We start from the raw sequence: 15,657 nt of genomic DNA on the forward strand, positions 1-15,657 counted from the left end.
ACTTTTACAATTATTGGACTTGTATCAACTTGAGTTTATTTGAACTTTATTTAAAATTTATGAAAATGATGTATTTTATTTTTTTTATTTGAATTTATGATTAAATATCTATTTCTAAATAATTTTGCAAACACCTGCGGATACCCGCGGATATGAACAAAATAGGCGGATACCCGCATAACGGATACCCGACGGATATGGGTACGGGTACGAGGCAGATATTTATCCAGCGGGTAGGGTACAGGAGAGCTACTACCCGTGGATAGTACCCTACCCGCCCCGTTGACATCCCTATATATATATATATATATATATATATATATATATATATATATATATATATATATATATATTTATTCTTTTTCATTTATCTATGAATCATCTTCTAGAAAAATATTTCTTGGGTGGTAACCACCGAGAGGATTTAAACAATTTCACTGATTATCTTGGCCATAAATATTCCTTCATTCCCATAATTTGATAAGAATTAAAAAAGATATATATAATTTTATATCACATTCATCACACATATTTGATTGATGTATATGACGGGTTGGTTCATCACGAGCCGAGTTAAAAATAAGTGAACACAATCCAGCTCACTTTATGGAGAGCTAGAAATTTTGTAACTCGGCTCAACGCACCACGAGTTGGTGGATTAACCAACCCACATAAAAAAAATCATTTATTTAATTTTTAATATTCAATTATTTAAATAAATTTTTAAGTAACCCATGAGATAATAATCATAGTGAAATCAAGAACCAAGGTCTTGATCATGCTCACCACCGATAGATGATGAATTATTTTCAAGAAAGTATTCATATAGTCTAAGAAAACATGGCTAATATTACACATTTTTTGTCATGTTATTCAACAAAATATAAATAAAAAACTATACATTTTGGTCATGCTAATTTAGAAAAGAATGTTTATAAGATGGTTGCTTGAGTAATTTACTATAAAGATTATAGTTAACGATTAAAGTATCAACATATATAACTTGACAATCAAATTAATTAAACGTTCAAACTATTCAAATATTATTGATCAACATTCTAGCATTTAAAAATATGAAATTGTGAATATATATAATATATAGGAGTAGTAAATAATTATTAAAAAAAATAAAAAAATGTAAAAAAAATGTTGGTGGGTTAAGTGAGCTAACGCACCTTCAACACTGCTCGAACCCGTTTAACCTGTGGGTTAAGTGAGTCGGGTTGAGTTTAACCCACTTTTGAAAAAATTGAATTTTTCTCAACTCAACCCGGCTCGAAACCGTGGTGAGCCGGGTTGGCTCACGGGTTGAAACCCATTTTGACATCTCTAGTGACGGAAGATTGATTAAAAAAAATATGTGACGAAAGATTGATCAATTCACCACACATGAAATGCAAATCAAATCACCAACACATGAACAAACAATTGAATAAACCAGTAAAACAATACCATTACGCACATTCCTCATGTCTCTTCTAACTTAAGATTTCAAAAGAGATATGGAAAAGAGAGACTCTAGAAAGAAAAACTAAATGTACAATAGAATTCTCAATTTGAATCTGAATGGAAAATAAAGGGGTCTGCAATTTATAAAGAATGGGAATTGGTTGAAGCTCCAATCATGATGGTCAAACTTGTGAACTTTCTTTCCATGGAGGGTTTTCTTGAAGCTTGATTGTTGGTTTTGTCGTTTGATCATAGAATTTTCTTCAATTGTAGATTTCCTCTATGGTTGAGTTCCAAAACTTAGTGCATAAAGTTATTTTATGATGAAATTTTTTTCATGTAACTTATACACCATATCTTTTGTTTGAGTTGTGGATGCAAAATTTGAATATTCTATAAACTGTCTTATATTTGCTTAAGTCGTGATTCTGCAACTCAAGTCATCGTGCTTTGTTTCTTCAATATTTTGCATAAATTCATCGAAAATACATTATTTTGTCACACATAATCATATCCAAATGCTTTTAGACAATCATGCAAGAAAATAAACTTCTAGACTTCAAAATCTTCCAAATAGGCTAATAGAACTTCTAACACTTCGATCTATAAACTTAACACCCTTTCTTAGTCAGGTTACCGTGCATTACTTTTTCTTGGTTTATTACGACAATTAGAATATACAACTTACAATCTCAAAGAAAAGAAACAAAAAAGGAACAAAACTACTTAGCCTTAACAAATTGTTGGAACAAAAATCAATTAATCTTAAGCTATATTCAATGTTGCCTTTTTAGTAATGAAATATATTGGTGGAATATGTAACAGAAAAATAGAGGATACTATAAAGAAAGTTTACAACCCATTATTATTAGCTATTTAGCCACATAAATGATAAAATTAGAGTGAATATCACATGCTGATACAATAAACTTTATGTTGAAAATTTTTTAAAGGAAAAGCTTAACATTAATCATTTATCATACTAACTATTTTTGTTTTTGGCTAAGATGAGAAAGTTCAGTTTGTTTGAATTTGATCGAAATAATAAGTAGAATAATATAAACATGGTGTTGTGTCACTTTACTTAAGATCTAACGTAATAGATATTTGGGTCCCACTTTACCGAAGCGAGGGTTGGTTCATGCACCTTCTAATATACCTTTCTTCTGTTCAAATTTAATTATTCATTTGTGCTACTATCCTAGTACCAGTTAGTGTGTCACCATAAAGCAAGTTGAATGTATCGGATGAGACTAATCATAAATTAACATTTAAATTTCCAAAATTATTTATGTCTAAAAATAAGGTTAGCATGTCAAGAACTCCCTTAAAGTATTATGAATTGAATTACAGTAATTTTAAATATTTTTAAAACAATTATAAATTACAAATATATCATTTCATTTAGAAGTTAGGAAGTGTTATATATACACATAGTATAATATATATATATATATATATATATATATATATATATATATATATATATATATATATATATATATATATATATATATATAACTTGACATAAATTATTGGTAAATCCGGTGATGATGCTCGACTTTACACTTTAACATTTTAATTTATTTTAAAATAACAACTAAGATTAATCAGATGTATTTGATATTTCTCTCGAAAAAAAATATTTTTGTGTAATGTGTCCTATAAATTGTATATATTGTAATTATCCTTACAATTAATATATATATATATATATATATATATATATATATATATATATATATATATATATATATATATGTGTGTGTATGTGTGTAACACTACTAATAAAAGTAAGAATCAATCGATACTATAAGAAAATGTCTCATTAATAACTAATTTTAGTGATCAAATATCGTTAGTCATTATTCTTAGTTTTTATAATGTATTTAATTGGATAAAACTTCTAACAATTATAGTGACCAATTTACAAAATAAAAAATTATTAGTTATTAAAATAGTTATTATTATAAATAAAAAAAATATTATAACTATTTTAATAACTAATTGTTAGATTTAAAAGTAAAAATAAAGAGCAACACGTTTGTCATTAACATAGAGCTTGGTTGGTACAAAAAGTATTTCCCCGACTATGTGTTGCAACAATTAATTTTCTTGCTTGATGATGAAGCTTTTTAATAATATGGAGAGTTAGTTGAATGACAATAATTAAATGACTGAAATCTTTATAATAATCTTTTCGATAGATTTCTTAAAAAGTCTCCATCGTACCACGTTTTAGCACAAGAAGAAGTGTTGGAGCATTTCAACTTCTATGTATGATTCTTGAGGTTCTCATCCTCCCCCGATTGAGTTCTTGGTTGCATATGGAAAGGAATGTTAATTTTATTTTGTTCTAGCTTTTTTTTTCATTATTAAGTTAAATTTTATATATTTTCTATTAAGTTGTTTTAATTTCATTTTTTTATAAATAATTGTTCCAATAAATTTGTTACTGAAGGAAGTGATCTAACAACCACTCTCATCTTTCTTTCAAAATTCACCAAAGTAACATTTATAAATTCTAATTGAAGAAAATTGAATCCACAATCTCTCTTATTATTTTCCAATTTTACCAAGTTGAACTTCAAATATAAAGCAATGAATAATATCATTTAATTTTTTTTAACCATGTTGGAAGTTCCATATTAGCTAGAGATAACGCGATTTAAGATATAAGTAGGTACAAATCTCATCTTACAAGTCGGTTTTGTGATATTGAGGCATGCTTAAAGTTCACTATATAACATGACATCAGAGCCATGAGTTAGAGTTTATCTTAGCAAGATTTGTCATTTGTTTGGCCAATTGAGTCACCCGCTATCGGGAAGTTTATTGTTTGTTTGAGCTTGTTGTTTCAAAGATTATCAGACCACCCATTAATGTCTAGTCTCACGCATGCACGAGATATATATATATATATATCTTGACGTGAGAGAGGTGTTGAAAGTCTCATCATATTAACTAGAGATAAGACGATTTAAAAGTATAGAAGGGTGCAAACCTTATTTTACATGACAATTTGGTGGATCTACTCTATAACAAACATTATTTAAACTCCATGAATCTAGAGTATAAAGAGAAATTGAATAGCAAACTAATCAAATTTAAGAGTGAATATAATTGTTTACGAGCCATGAATAAAATTAGCAGATGGGAGTACATTGTAAAGTAATAACATAATATGATAATTTATTTTTTATAAATTTGACTGTGTTACGATATTATGTTTAAAAGTTTGTTGTAATTGTTGTCTTAATACAATCTTATAAAACATATAGTTTTAAAATGATTAAAAAAATTATCTTCTGAAAACATTAAAATATAAAATTTTAAATTTCATTTTGTGATATGTCAGCATTTGAGTGAGAAAATTTTATAAAATTGAGGTCTTAAATATTTTCGCACACACACACGTTGATGAAAGTTTGATTCGTTGAGAAAGTTGGGATACCTATTTCATGGTTGGTGCATGTGTTGATGTATTAAAAATATGAACGCAAACAAAGGTTGTTATACAGCCTAGTATTAGGCTTTCCTAAACCGAAGAATAGTAGGGTTAAGGAATTAAGGAAGATGTTTCTATTCTTCCAATCAAGTCTATAATAAATATTAGGATATGTTTATTTTATAAATGTTTTATTTAATTAAATAATCTATATTGGAGAATCAATTATCTATATTTTTTGAATTCTAACGATGTTGACGATCTCATTGAAAACTTGAGTAAAAAAATAGTGAATTAAATATGTTTTTGATCTCTTAACTTTCGGTGAATTTTGAAATTAGTCTGTTTCAAAATTTTGGACCAATTTAGTCATTCATTTTTTAAACTACATGAATTTAGTCCTTTTAATCAAATTTTGTTAAGTTTATTTGACATTTCAAGCGCGTTTCATAATAGTATTTGACTTAACATTAAAACAAAAATGTGTCAAACGGTATATAAACAACTCAAATACAATTCTGAAATGCGTACGAACACTAAATAAACCTAACAAAATTTGGTTAAAATGACTACATTCACATATTTTAAAAGATGAAAAACTAAATTGATCCAAAGTTTCGAAATTGACTAATTCTAAAAATTTTCTGAGAAAGTTAAAGAGACAAAGAAAAACATATTTAAACCAAAAATAGTTTAATCTCTTTTGTTTAAGGTAACATAGTGAATGACTAGCCTCTTGCATTTTTTTTCCTAATTAACTTTTATATTTTGCTTTTAATTCTTAATAAAAAAATTCATTTTTATCTCCACAACACCTTCATTTCCATTTTAATATTTTTATTTATTTATCAATATTATCTAATTAATAAATTATCAATTAGTAACATATTCATGAATGAGTAAAAGACATATTTTTTTAGATTTATTTTATTTGAAAAAGAAAATTAACAAATCTGATACCAACTATATTATTTCCGTTTTTTATTAAAGTATCTTTGTCATTCTTCTTTCTTTCCGCATTCCTTATTTAGAGGTGAAATGGAAAGAAGATTAATAATCAGGTAAAAAACTCTTTCATGTGCCTAACTTCATTTTCTTTGTATTTTATCCATGAATATGAAAATATTGCAAAAGATAGGAGACGTAAACACTAACCTAAAAATAACACTTTTACATCATATTAGATTATTTTTTTTAAAACAAAAATATTTTAAAAAGATACATGTATCATTGTATTCAATCATTGATATGATAACTTAGTAAACAGTTTATTATTTTAAAGATATCCATAAACGACACAAAGACAAAATAAAAGATAAAATATTTACAGAGGACGAAAATAAAAATAATATATTAAAAGCTAAAAGCAAACTTTCAAAATTCATTGAAAAAAGTTGCCCCTGTGAATCTTCTTTTTGTAAAACTTTTATTGAAAATCCAAAAAAAAAAATATTGACAATCATAAGTAAAATTTGCAAATTTATGAGGATTAAAAAAATTATTTAAGTTTCTTTTATCGTCAACTTTATTAGTTAAAAAAAATTATTTTTATATAAATTTTTAATATAATTATTATAAAATTTAATAAATTAATTACTAATCATCAGATGAAAGCTGCATATGTTATTTATTCATTTTCTATTACAACTTAAGAGCTTTTATTTGTCCTGTCTTTCCGCCTTCTTTGCATGGAATTATATGATATTTTACAAAATAAAAAATTATACAGACCGCTTAAAGAAAATATTTTTCAAGTAGAGAGAATGGAAGATAAATCTGAAAAATAAATAGTTATTAGAAAATGTTGAAAAACACCACAAAATTCGTCATTTTATTTCCAACAAATTGAATGTTTGGCTGGTAAAATGTGAGAGAATGAAAATAGGGAAAAAAATGATGAAAGTAACGAAAATAGTCACTAAAGAAAAAAATTTAAATAATCAAGAGTTAAATATATTTTTGATCCTTTATCTTTCAATAAATTTTAAAATTAATCTATTTCAAAACTTTGAATTAATTTAGTCTTTTATCTTTCAAAATATGTAGATTTATTCAAATTCTAATCAAATTTTGTTAGGTTTATTTGATGTTTCGTACATATTTTAGGATTGTATTTGAGTTGTTTATAATATTTGATACATTTTTGCTTTAATGTTACGTAAAATATTATTATGAAATACGCTTGAAATGTCAAATAAACATAACAAAATTTGATTAAAAAAACTAAATTCATATATTTTGATAAATGAAAAACTAAATTGATTCGAAGTTTTAAAATAGATTAATTCCAAAATTCACCGAAAACTAAAGAATAAAAACATATTTAACCCAATAATTAAAATCGATCACCAACTTAACTAACTTGATTTGTTAACTAACTTTATGAATTACTATTTTCTTGATCACTGATATAAAATTGATACATAATCATCGATTTAATGACCTAAATTAATAGTCGATTTAGTGGTTAGATTAATATCGAAAAATAAAAAATAAAAACCTGAGACTGAGTTTGTAAATTTCTGTTTTTTATTTCTACTAAAATTTTTCTGCTTTTCTCTCTATTTCATTCTTATCAAAGAAATCCTAAAGAGACATGCATATATTTATTTACTCAAAAACTTGCATGATCATCTATAGTAAACTCAAAATGGGAAACCTTTATTATTTGACATTTTCTTTCTATGAAATTATTCTATTAAACTTGTTTTGGAAGGGAAGAGAATAAAATAGTTAAAGGATGATGAAAAGGAGAAAACAAAGAGTATGAAAAGTTGTATACATAGAAGTGAAACAGAAGAGGGAATTCAGTTAGGGACACAAAGAAAAGCATGTAAGATTAAATTTAACAGTAACAAGGTTTCAGAAGAGGTGGTGGTTGGACAAAACGACGTCGTGGAGCGGGTCCCACTCAGGAAGTGGTAGCGCCTGCATCGGAACCTGTTCGTGCTCCAAACCGAGAAACGATTCCAGGTTGGAAATATGGTGCGCGAGTTCAGGGTCCTGGTCGAGGTTATTAAAAGTGGGTTGATAACAGGGCTGAGTCAACTCGGGGCTGAGGCATGGGTTGTTGTTGTTGGATGAGTGGTGCTGGTGATGGTGGTGGCGGGGGAAATTGAGCTTGGCCTTGTCTCCGCGGATGCGCATGGCGGCGTCGTCGTAGGCGCGTGCGGCTTCTTCGGCAGTGGCGAAGGTACCGAGCCACACGCGCACACCCTTGCGTGGGTCCCTTATTTCCGCAGCCCACTTGCCCCACGGCCTTCGCCTGATTCCTCTGTAGGCGGTCTTCCGTACTCGCGCCTCACCCTTCTCTGCAACGGCTCTTTTGTTCTTCACCTTCTCACATGGGTCCTCCACTGCATCAAAGTCAACAACAATCATGGTTTGAAGAAGATACCAAAAATTATAGTTAGTGAGAAGAAGAAGAAGAAGAAGAAGGTGTTAGTTACCTTTGTTGTGTGTGTGGTGAGATGGTTGGAGTGTGGAAGAAGAGGTGGCGTGGAAAGTGTGGAGGTGAGAGAAGAGGTGTTGGGTGGTGGATTGTGGAGCATTCTTGATATCCACGTCTATGAAATCAGAAATGATAGAACCACCACACATTTTGATTTCAGAGAGAGTGTGAGAAAAATGAATAGAATGTGAGGAGAAGGAGCATCAATTTATAGAAATGGGAGGAAGAAGAATACAGTAACATCACACGCAAGTGGACACAAGTGGAAATCGGGTTTTTCCTCCACCATCTTACGCTACCCAGCCTCTCTATTATTCAATACATTGCTATATGTAAATCTCCATAATCGATTTCCTATTTTACATAATAATACACTACTAATTTTTATATGTATATATTATGATTTTTTTATAATATGCGTCTTATATACTTATCTACATCTGGATAGGATATTAATTTAAATAAACTACCGAGTGGGTGAATCAATTAACACAGATGTTATTTTCACACATAAAAACATTTTTCGATGAAGTGATTGTTTGTTTTACATTTTTAAAATATAAATATTATTTGTAAAATAGAAAAGCTTTATGCAAAGAAAAACAATATAGTACAAAAAAAAATAAAACTTTTAAAGCGTGAATAAGGTAAAAGTTAGCAAGTCTTTTACAAGTTATTTATTTATTTACTTACCTTTTTTTTAACTAATTTAAATAAGTGAAGTGAACTTCGTTTGCTTGTTTTTTTCTGTCTAGACAAATAGTACATTCTCTATTTCTCATCCACTTACATCTTTTCTACATTCTTTTGTCGTTATTTCATATGTAAATAGACCATATATTTGATTTAAATATTTTCCACTCCCTGGAATTTAACTCATGAATAATATAATATTATATTAACATAATAAAAATAAATATAAATAAAATGCTATAATAAAATAATAATTTTCTAAAGTGTAAGCTGGAAGTAAGAGTAAATTTACCGTGTCAAATAACCACTGTTCAATTTTGAAATACATTATCTTTTCAACGCTGCCCATTTTGACTTGTGAGTAAAGGCGATATCTACGGGAGAAATTCCCGTGAGAGATGAAAATGTTTGGGGCAATAATTTTGAGATTAAGACATCAATCGAAATAATAGTTACTTGGACAAATTAGAGACTTCTTTATTGTAATTTAAAAACGTCAGAAAAAGCATTACGTTTAAACACATCATAAACGTACGTTTTGAGATCATTTTATCATCGTCCAAATTCTATTTTAAACCCCCGATAATATGAAAAGAGATTAAGGACATATCTCTAAACTTTTTAACAAAAAGCTTAAAGAGAAAAAACATATTCTCTATAAATTAAAATTAATTTATTCCAAAATTAAAATATAAAAAATTAGAAAGACTATATATGAGAGAAATTATACAAATTTGTTTACAGATAAACTAATTTTATTTTATTTTTAAATTGTTTTTTCTTATTTGTCTCTGAAACTTTTCATGGAAAAATTTTCAAAACAAACCCTGACTGAATCTAGGAATTTTCAAATAACTGTGACACCTGGACAACTGGCAGCTCTAGGGAAACAACTAGCATAAAATACTAACGAGTGCCGAACATGAATACACAAACATACAAAATCATGAAGCGAAACTGGGAATAAAATTCTGTAAATCACAGCTGCTTTGGAGATCTCTCTTCATAACTTTAAAAAATAACAAATGTCCTTCTTTATATGCAAACAATCCAAACACTTGAGAACATGAATAGAAAAAGAATATGAAAATTCTATTAAGTTCAAATCTGGTGAAGGCAGCGAAAATATTAATTTCATGACATAGCCAGAATGAAATAAACCATACATCACATTTCATATTTAGGGTGACGGCAATCCATACGTATTACCCCCTAACTATCATGGCAAAGTAAAAGGGGGTTGTTGATGATGTAAAAACCTATATGGCATAATAATTAAAGGAAAAAATAGGACCAATGAATTCCTAACCAGCCATCTGAGCCAACCGGTGAACGGTGCTTCTAGCAATCCTATTACTAGGATCAATCTTCAGCACGGTCCTAAGGTCTTCAGAACCAAGTTTGTACTTTTCCATACTCTCGTACAACAGAGCACGCTGTACCAGGACAGCTACATTGGTTTCATCATTTTCAAGAATCTGCACAAGAAATGCTGATCAGAACACTCTTCTCCCTCGTTATTATACAGTCATCAAGAAAATGACATGGTTCAGATCATTGTTTATGCAGTGGAACTCATGAGCAGGCCAAGCCATAATCCTAGCTTTTTTAAACTTCAATTACTGAATTGTATGCATATGCTATGCTACTTGGGGTCTTTACTAAGATATTAATGGGACCCGGCAATTATTGATAAACCAGCTTTCGATGATAATTAATATGAATTTGTTCTTGAAAATAATAACGTTTGCATGTATTACCTTCACAAAACTCACTTTTCTGATTAAATTATGATAAAAACAAATCAGAGGGTCGATAGAAAGAAAAGACAGAGAAGGAAGACCCTAAAATAAACACAATCACACAACGCTCAGTCAGGGCCATTTTAACACAATAGTCACTCGCCTTTTTGTTATATAAAGAAGGGAGAGTTTATTGTTGAATTGAAGGCAACTTTTGCTAAGATAGAAAATTAGGCTTTTCTAAGTGAGAAAGCACTTTAAGAGAGTTGTTATGGGTAGAAAGGTGCTTGAACATTATTATCACGGGATTCTTAATTGTAATATTTCCCCTTCTTTTACGCTTTTAGGTATTATTATCGATCTGACCAGATGTCTATGGCTGGCTGAAACTCCATTTTCTAGGGTTATGATGCAATCTGCTTGTCACTGTGTATTAGCCTGCTTTATTGCTTTTAATTTCTATTAGAATTAGTGAAATCTATTTATTAGTCTTTTGTGTTCGTGGCCCTCTGTAGAACAAACTAACCTTCTAAGATTGCGAATGACCAACCTTATTTGAGGGGTTTCTGGCCAAATTAAAATCTTTCTCTCTGGTTTATATACTTTCCCCAAATTTCATTCGTAACTAACCAAATGGGAATTGAATCGGGGGAAAGATGGTTGGTGGCGTTTGATGAAGACCTATTAACTAATTTAAGAGAAGTCACTAATGAAAGAGTTTTAGGAATTCAATTAGAATAGAAATTGGAGAATTCTATTGCATGACTAGAAAATAAAAACCAGGCTTTCTTATCTGCTAAATCCTCACTCTGTTGTTATCTGCTTTTTTAACCCTGTTTTCTTGCAGACAATTGGACAAACCTTTTCTAAAATAATTGTTTACTATATTTCACAGATCGAATCAATTATACTCGTTAGTCCTTTGGGTACGATATCCGGACTTAGCCCCACTGTAAATATTGCGGTATGTACGCCCTAAGCAAACACATTTGCACACATCAATTATCTACTGGTGGAATTTAAAGCCAACAAGATTTCTAAACATGGAGATTTGAGCAAAAGGTTATAAGAAATTAATTCTGAAATTCAAAAGTAATGACAAATGTTTTGAATCCATAAATCCAAACACTTGTTTCCAAAAATAAGGCACCAAACTAATTATGAACTATCCATTAAAGTGTCAAACAAAGGCATTGTGTACACAAGATTCAAGTAGGACTTTTGAACTTGTCTAAGAGTTCAATTCGAGTACGTATTGAATCAGTACGTGTTATAAACCAAGAGGAATACAGTTTTGTGATGGGTTAGAATTAGAGGGAACAGTGAAAAAATTATAATAACTCCATAGATTGTTATACATGTGCAAACATTTTACCATAATCCCAAACATTGATTTTCAGATCAACGGTTCTAGTTTCTAGCTTTTTCCCCCAAGAGAATTCCTATCTTACAAAGATCATCCTTTTAAAATGATAAAGATAAAACAAGAAATTCCCCTTTCTCCTAAGATCCAAAGTGTACCACGCCAATGTTCCTCAGAAGTATATGATATTTTAGAAGAGTGGCATCCAAGCCTCTTATTTGACCAACCCAATAGCCTCATCGTTAAACATAATCCCCGTCTTAAATATTCCTAAAGACATGTTCTTTTATTTGATGGTGAATATTACGACTATTATAGCGGGCCAAACTAAGACTTTCTTCATTTCTCAAAATCTTAGTAATGTTTTAGAAAAATACAAAGAGCAGCAACAACTAGATGCTTTACAAGGAAATCAACCAATGCAGTAGAAAGGAACTTTGGAAAGAGATGCAAATTCCCTCAATGATATACATCAGTTTGAGCACAGGCAGTTGTCAATAATTCTTGCCATGATTCAAAAAGGATAAAGAAACTTAGGTAGTCGCAAAATAAGTACACGAGGGAACGGAGAATCTTATTTCTGTCAATATAAAACTTTGAAGCGAAAGAGTAGCTTTCCATGATAGAAAGTGTGAAAAGAACCAAAAGATATGTGATTTCGCAGCTGTGATTGTTAATAAAATTTGAGATGGAGACATTGTTCAACACAAAGCTGATTGTTTGAAAAGTTCCGAGTAGATTGCCATAAAAATTGATTATATTGTTGGAACTCAAGAAGAGCACAGGTTTTCCTACAGACACTATGCAATTATAATTGATATTTAGGCAATTATAATTTCTTTTTTTATATTTGACATTGAAGTAAAGAAAATTTCTATCTTTTTTATGTTGAATCCTTAACAATATCATTTATATTTTTTTGCAAAAAAATATTTAACAGAACTGTAAGTGGACGAACATGGCATACCTATGAGAATAGGAATCAGACAAAAATTTCATATCCAATAGGTATGAGAATGGTGATGAAATAATTAAAGTTGCATCCACCCCGTCCCATTGTCATCTCTAAGGTCAAGCAACAATGACAGGCCAATTGTTCAGTGCTTTATTTACAAGAAAAATTATTATAATTGAAAATTGCAGCCAGTGCCAATCTTAACAGAGTACCAAATGAAGAAACTAAGATCACAAGGTGAACTATCCAATAAAGGAGAAGAATGAAGCTTGTTTTTAGAAAACATGGAAGGTGAATTGTAGCATATTTTCTTCGTATCCAATAGATTGACTGCACTTGCACTTGCAAAAGTGAAATTCAATGAATCTAATAAGACAGAAATTAATTCTAAAATTTCTAAAGCCAGAATGCATGTTTCCATTCCATAAATCCAAGCCCGTAGTTTGCCTAAAAGAATATTCAAATCAGGAGTTATTTCTTACAATAAGGCACTATGTATTTATAGTTCAAGTACGTTACAACCCTTAAACTTTTCTTAAAGTTTTATATAAGCATGTGTTCTATGGGTTGAAAGTCAAGACCCAAAAGGATAATAAGAACTTTCTTTTTATCCCCTTGCTCCTAAGATGTCCTATCATGTATTCAAACCTTACATTTCCTACAGAATCTAATACTTCCTGCCAATAATAACCTTGTTTTCTTTACATTTTGTCTCCAACTTTTGCCAATTAATTCACCAATAGTATAACAAGTTGCAGATAACTTCTTTTTTCTACAGGCATAAACAGGCCTTCTAAATTATCCAACAACTCAATATTAAAAACATGGCATTTAGTGATTTAATAACAGCTAAAAAATTCATGTGATACCTTGGTACAATCTGCCACTGCCTTTTTATACTCCCCGACTTCTTTGTAACATGAAGACCTGCATGACAAAACCTCAGCTACGGCGGTAGCATCCCCAGCTTTCTCTAGAAGAACAATGGCCCACGAAAGCCACTTAATAGCATCAGCAAACTGTCCCTGCTTGTAATTGTCCATCCCCTTGCCTTTTGCAGTGGAACCAGAGACCCCAGCAGGAGGAGGAGGCAGCCCCTCAAGCTCAGTAGTGGTGCCACCCACATCATGGCCTCCCCCACCAAACTCCGAATCCAAACCCCAATCGTCCTGTCCTCCAAATCCATCAGAGGCCGAAGCAGCGCCTCCCACCGCAGGCGAGGAAGCCGCCGTGAAAAACATGTTCAACGGATCATCACCACCACCTGATCTCTGAACAGGATTCTGAGTGGGAGCGGCAGATCCAGCAAAATTGAAATCAATCCCCGGAGAAGCAGCCGACGAAAACGCGGCTGAGCTCGGTTTTGAAGCATTTTGAAAATCTCCAAAACCATCCGAGCTCGATTTGGAAGCATTCTGGAAATCTCCAAAACCATCATCCCTGGATGCAACCTTCGGCCCTTTGGCAGCTGAATTAAGGGTAGCAGACTGTTTGGATCCAAAACCAGACAAAGAACTAAAAGGATCCTTGTTATTAGAACTGGTTCCAATTCCACTACCCGTGTTTCTCATTGAAGTACCCCCAAGATTGGGGGTTTTGTTGGCATTCACGCTAAACCCCCCAGAAGATGATGCCCAACTAGCACTGCTCTGTGGCGTGGCACCAGTTTTGGGCAAAGAATTGGCCATGTTTCCCATGGAAAAGGAGGTTTTATTGGGGGTTGGGGTAGCGTTTTTGAGAGGAACATTGGTACCAGTAGACTTGGAACCCTGGCCCAAAGCAGAACTGACCAAATCTCCGAAGAGATTAGGGTTCTTATCAACGACCCCAATGTTCTTGGAAGCGGCAGAAGGTTGAGTGGTGCCCCAGCTTTTGCCGAAGATGTCTCCGACCATGGAGGGGGGGCCACCGGGAAGGGCGGTGGTCTGAGTGGGAGCGGGTTGGTGGGTCCATGAGGGTTGCTTGTTGGGTTGGGCGGAGGAATATTGATAGGAATAGGAAGAGGTGGTGGTAGTGGTGGTGGAATAGGAAGGTTTGGGGTTTTTCTGGTCGTTGAGGGACTTGGGACGGTTGGATCCGATGCCAAGATCGAAATCGAAATTGAAGTTGTTGAGGGAAACGGAGGGGGATTTGTTCGTGTTGGATTGGCCGTAGTTGGAATTCATTTCTGAAATGCACGGAGGGAGAACGCAGGGAGTTGATGGAAAGAACACAATCAGATGTTGGAATCGAGAGAAAGGGAAGGTGTTCTGTGTTCTGTGTTCTGGATTAACGGTTGGTTAGGTGTGGAGCTTGGATCGCTAATTTCGGTAATAATAGACACGCATCAATGCCTCTTTTTTTATTTAATTCATCTTTCATGATAATTTAACAGGTGTTCTATACAAAAAACAAATACTAGCTATATCCATAATAATAATAATAATAATAATAATAATAATAATAAAAGGACCACGTAACTTTTTCTTTTACTTTTACTTAATTTTCCCCTTTTATCAACTCTGCACTTTTTATTTACTCCTTAGCATGCTGCAGCACCATCTCTTTAAAATAATC

The 15,657-nt window shown here is 31.4% G+C and overlaps 2 protein-coding genes across 2 annotated transcripts; both read right to left on the reverse strand.

The window, feature by feature from the left end:
- Positions 1-7,630: 7,630 nt before the first annotated feature.
- LOC114176832 (ethylene-responsive transcription factor RAP2-3-like) lies at positions 7,631-8,611 on the reverse strand. The gene is made up of 2 exons (XM_028062010.1): positions 8,347-8,611; positions 7,631-8,253 (listed from the first exon to the last, which is right to left on the reverse strand). The coding sequence occupies exons 1-2, from the start codon at positions 8,495-8,497 to the stop codon at positions 7,760-7,762; spliced, it is 645 nt and encodes a 214-aa protein (XP_027917811.1). The 5' UTR covers positions 8,498-8,611; the 3' UTR covers positions 7,631-7,759.
- Positions 8,612-10,010: 1,399 nt separating this feature from the next.
- Positions 10,011-15,425, reverse strand: LOC114178472 (trophinin). Its single transcript, XM_028064401.1, has 2 exons — positions 13,971-15,425; positions 10,011-10,519 (listed from the first exon to the last, which is right to left on the reverse strand). The coding sequence occupies exons 1-2, from the start codon at positions 15,264-15,266 to the stop codon at positions 10,346-10,348; spliced, it is 1,470 nt and encodes a 489-aa protein (XP_027920202.1). The 5' UTR covers positions 15,267-15,425; the 3' UTR covers positions 10,011-10,345.
- Positions 15,426-15,657: the final 232 nt, after the last annotated feature.

The sequence above is a fragment of the Vigna unguiculata genome, chromosome 3 (assembly GCF_004118075.2).
Source record: "Vigna unguiculata cultivar IT97K-499-35 chromosome 3, ASM411807v1, whole genome shotgun sequence".
Lineage (NCBI taxonomy): Eukaryota > Viridiplantae > Streptophyta > Magnoliopsida > Fabales > Fabaceae > Vigna > Vigna unguiculata.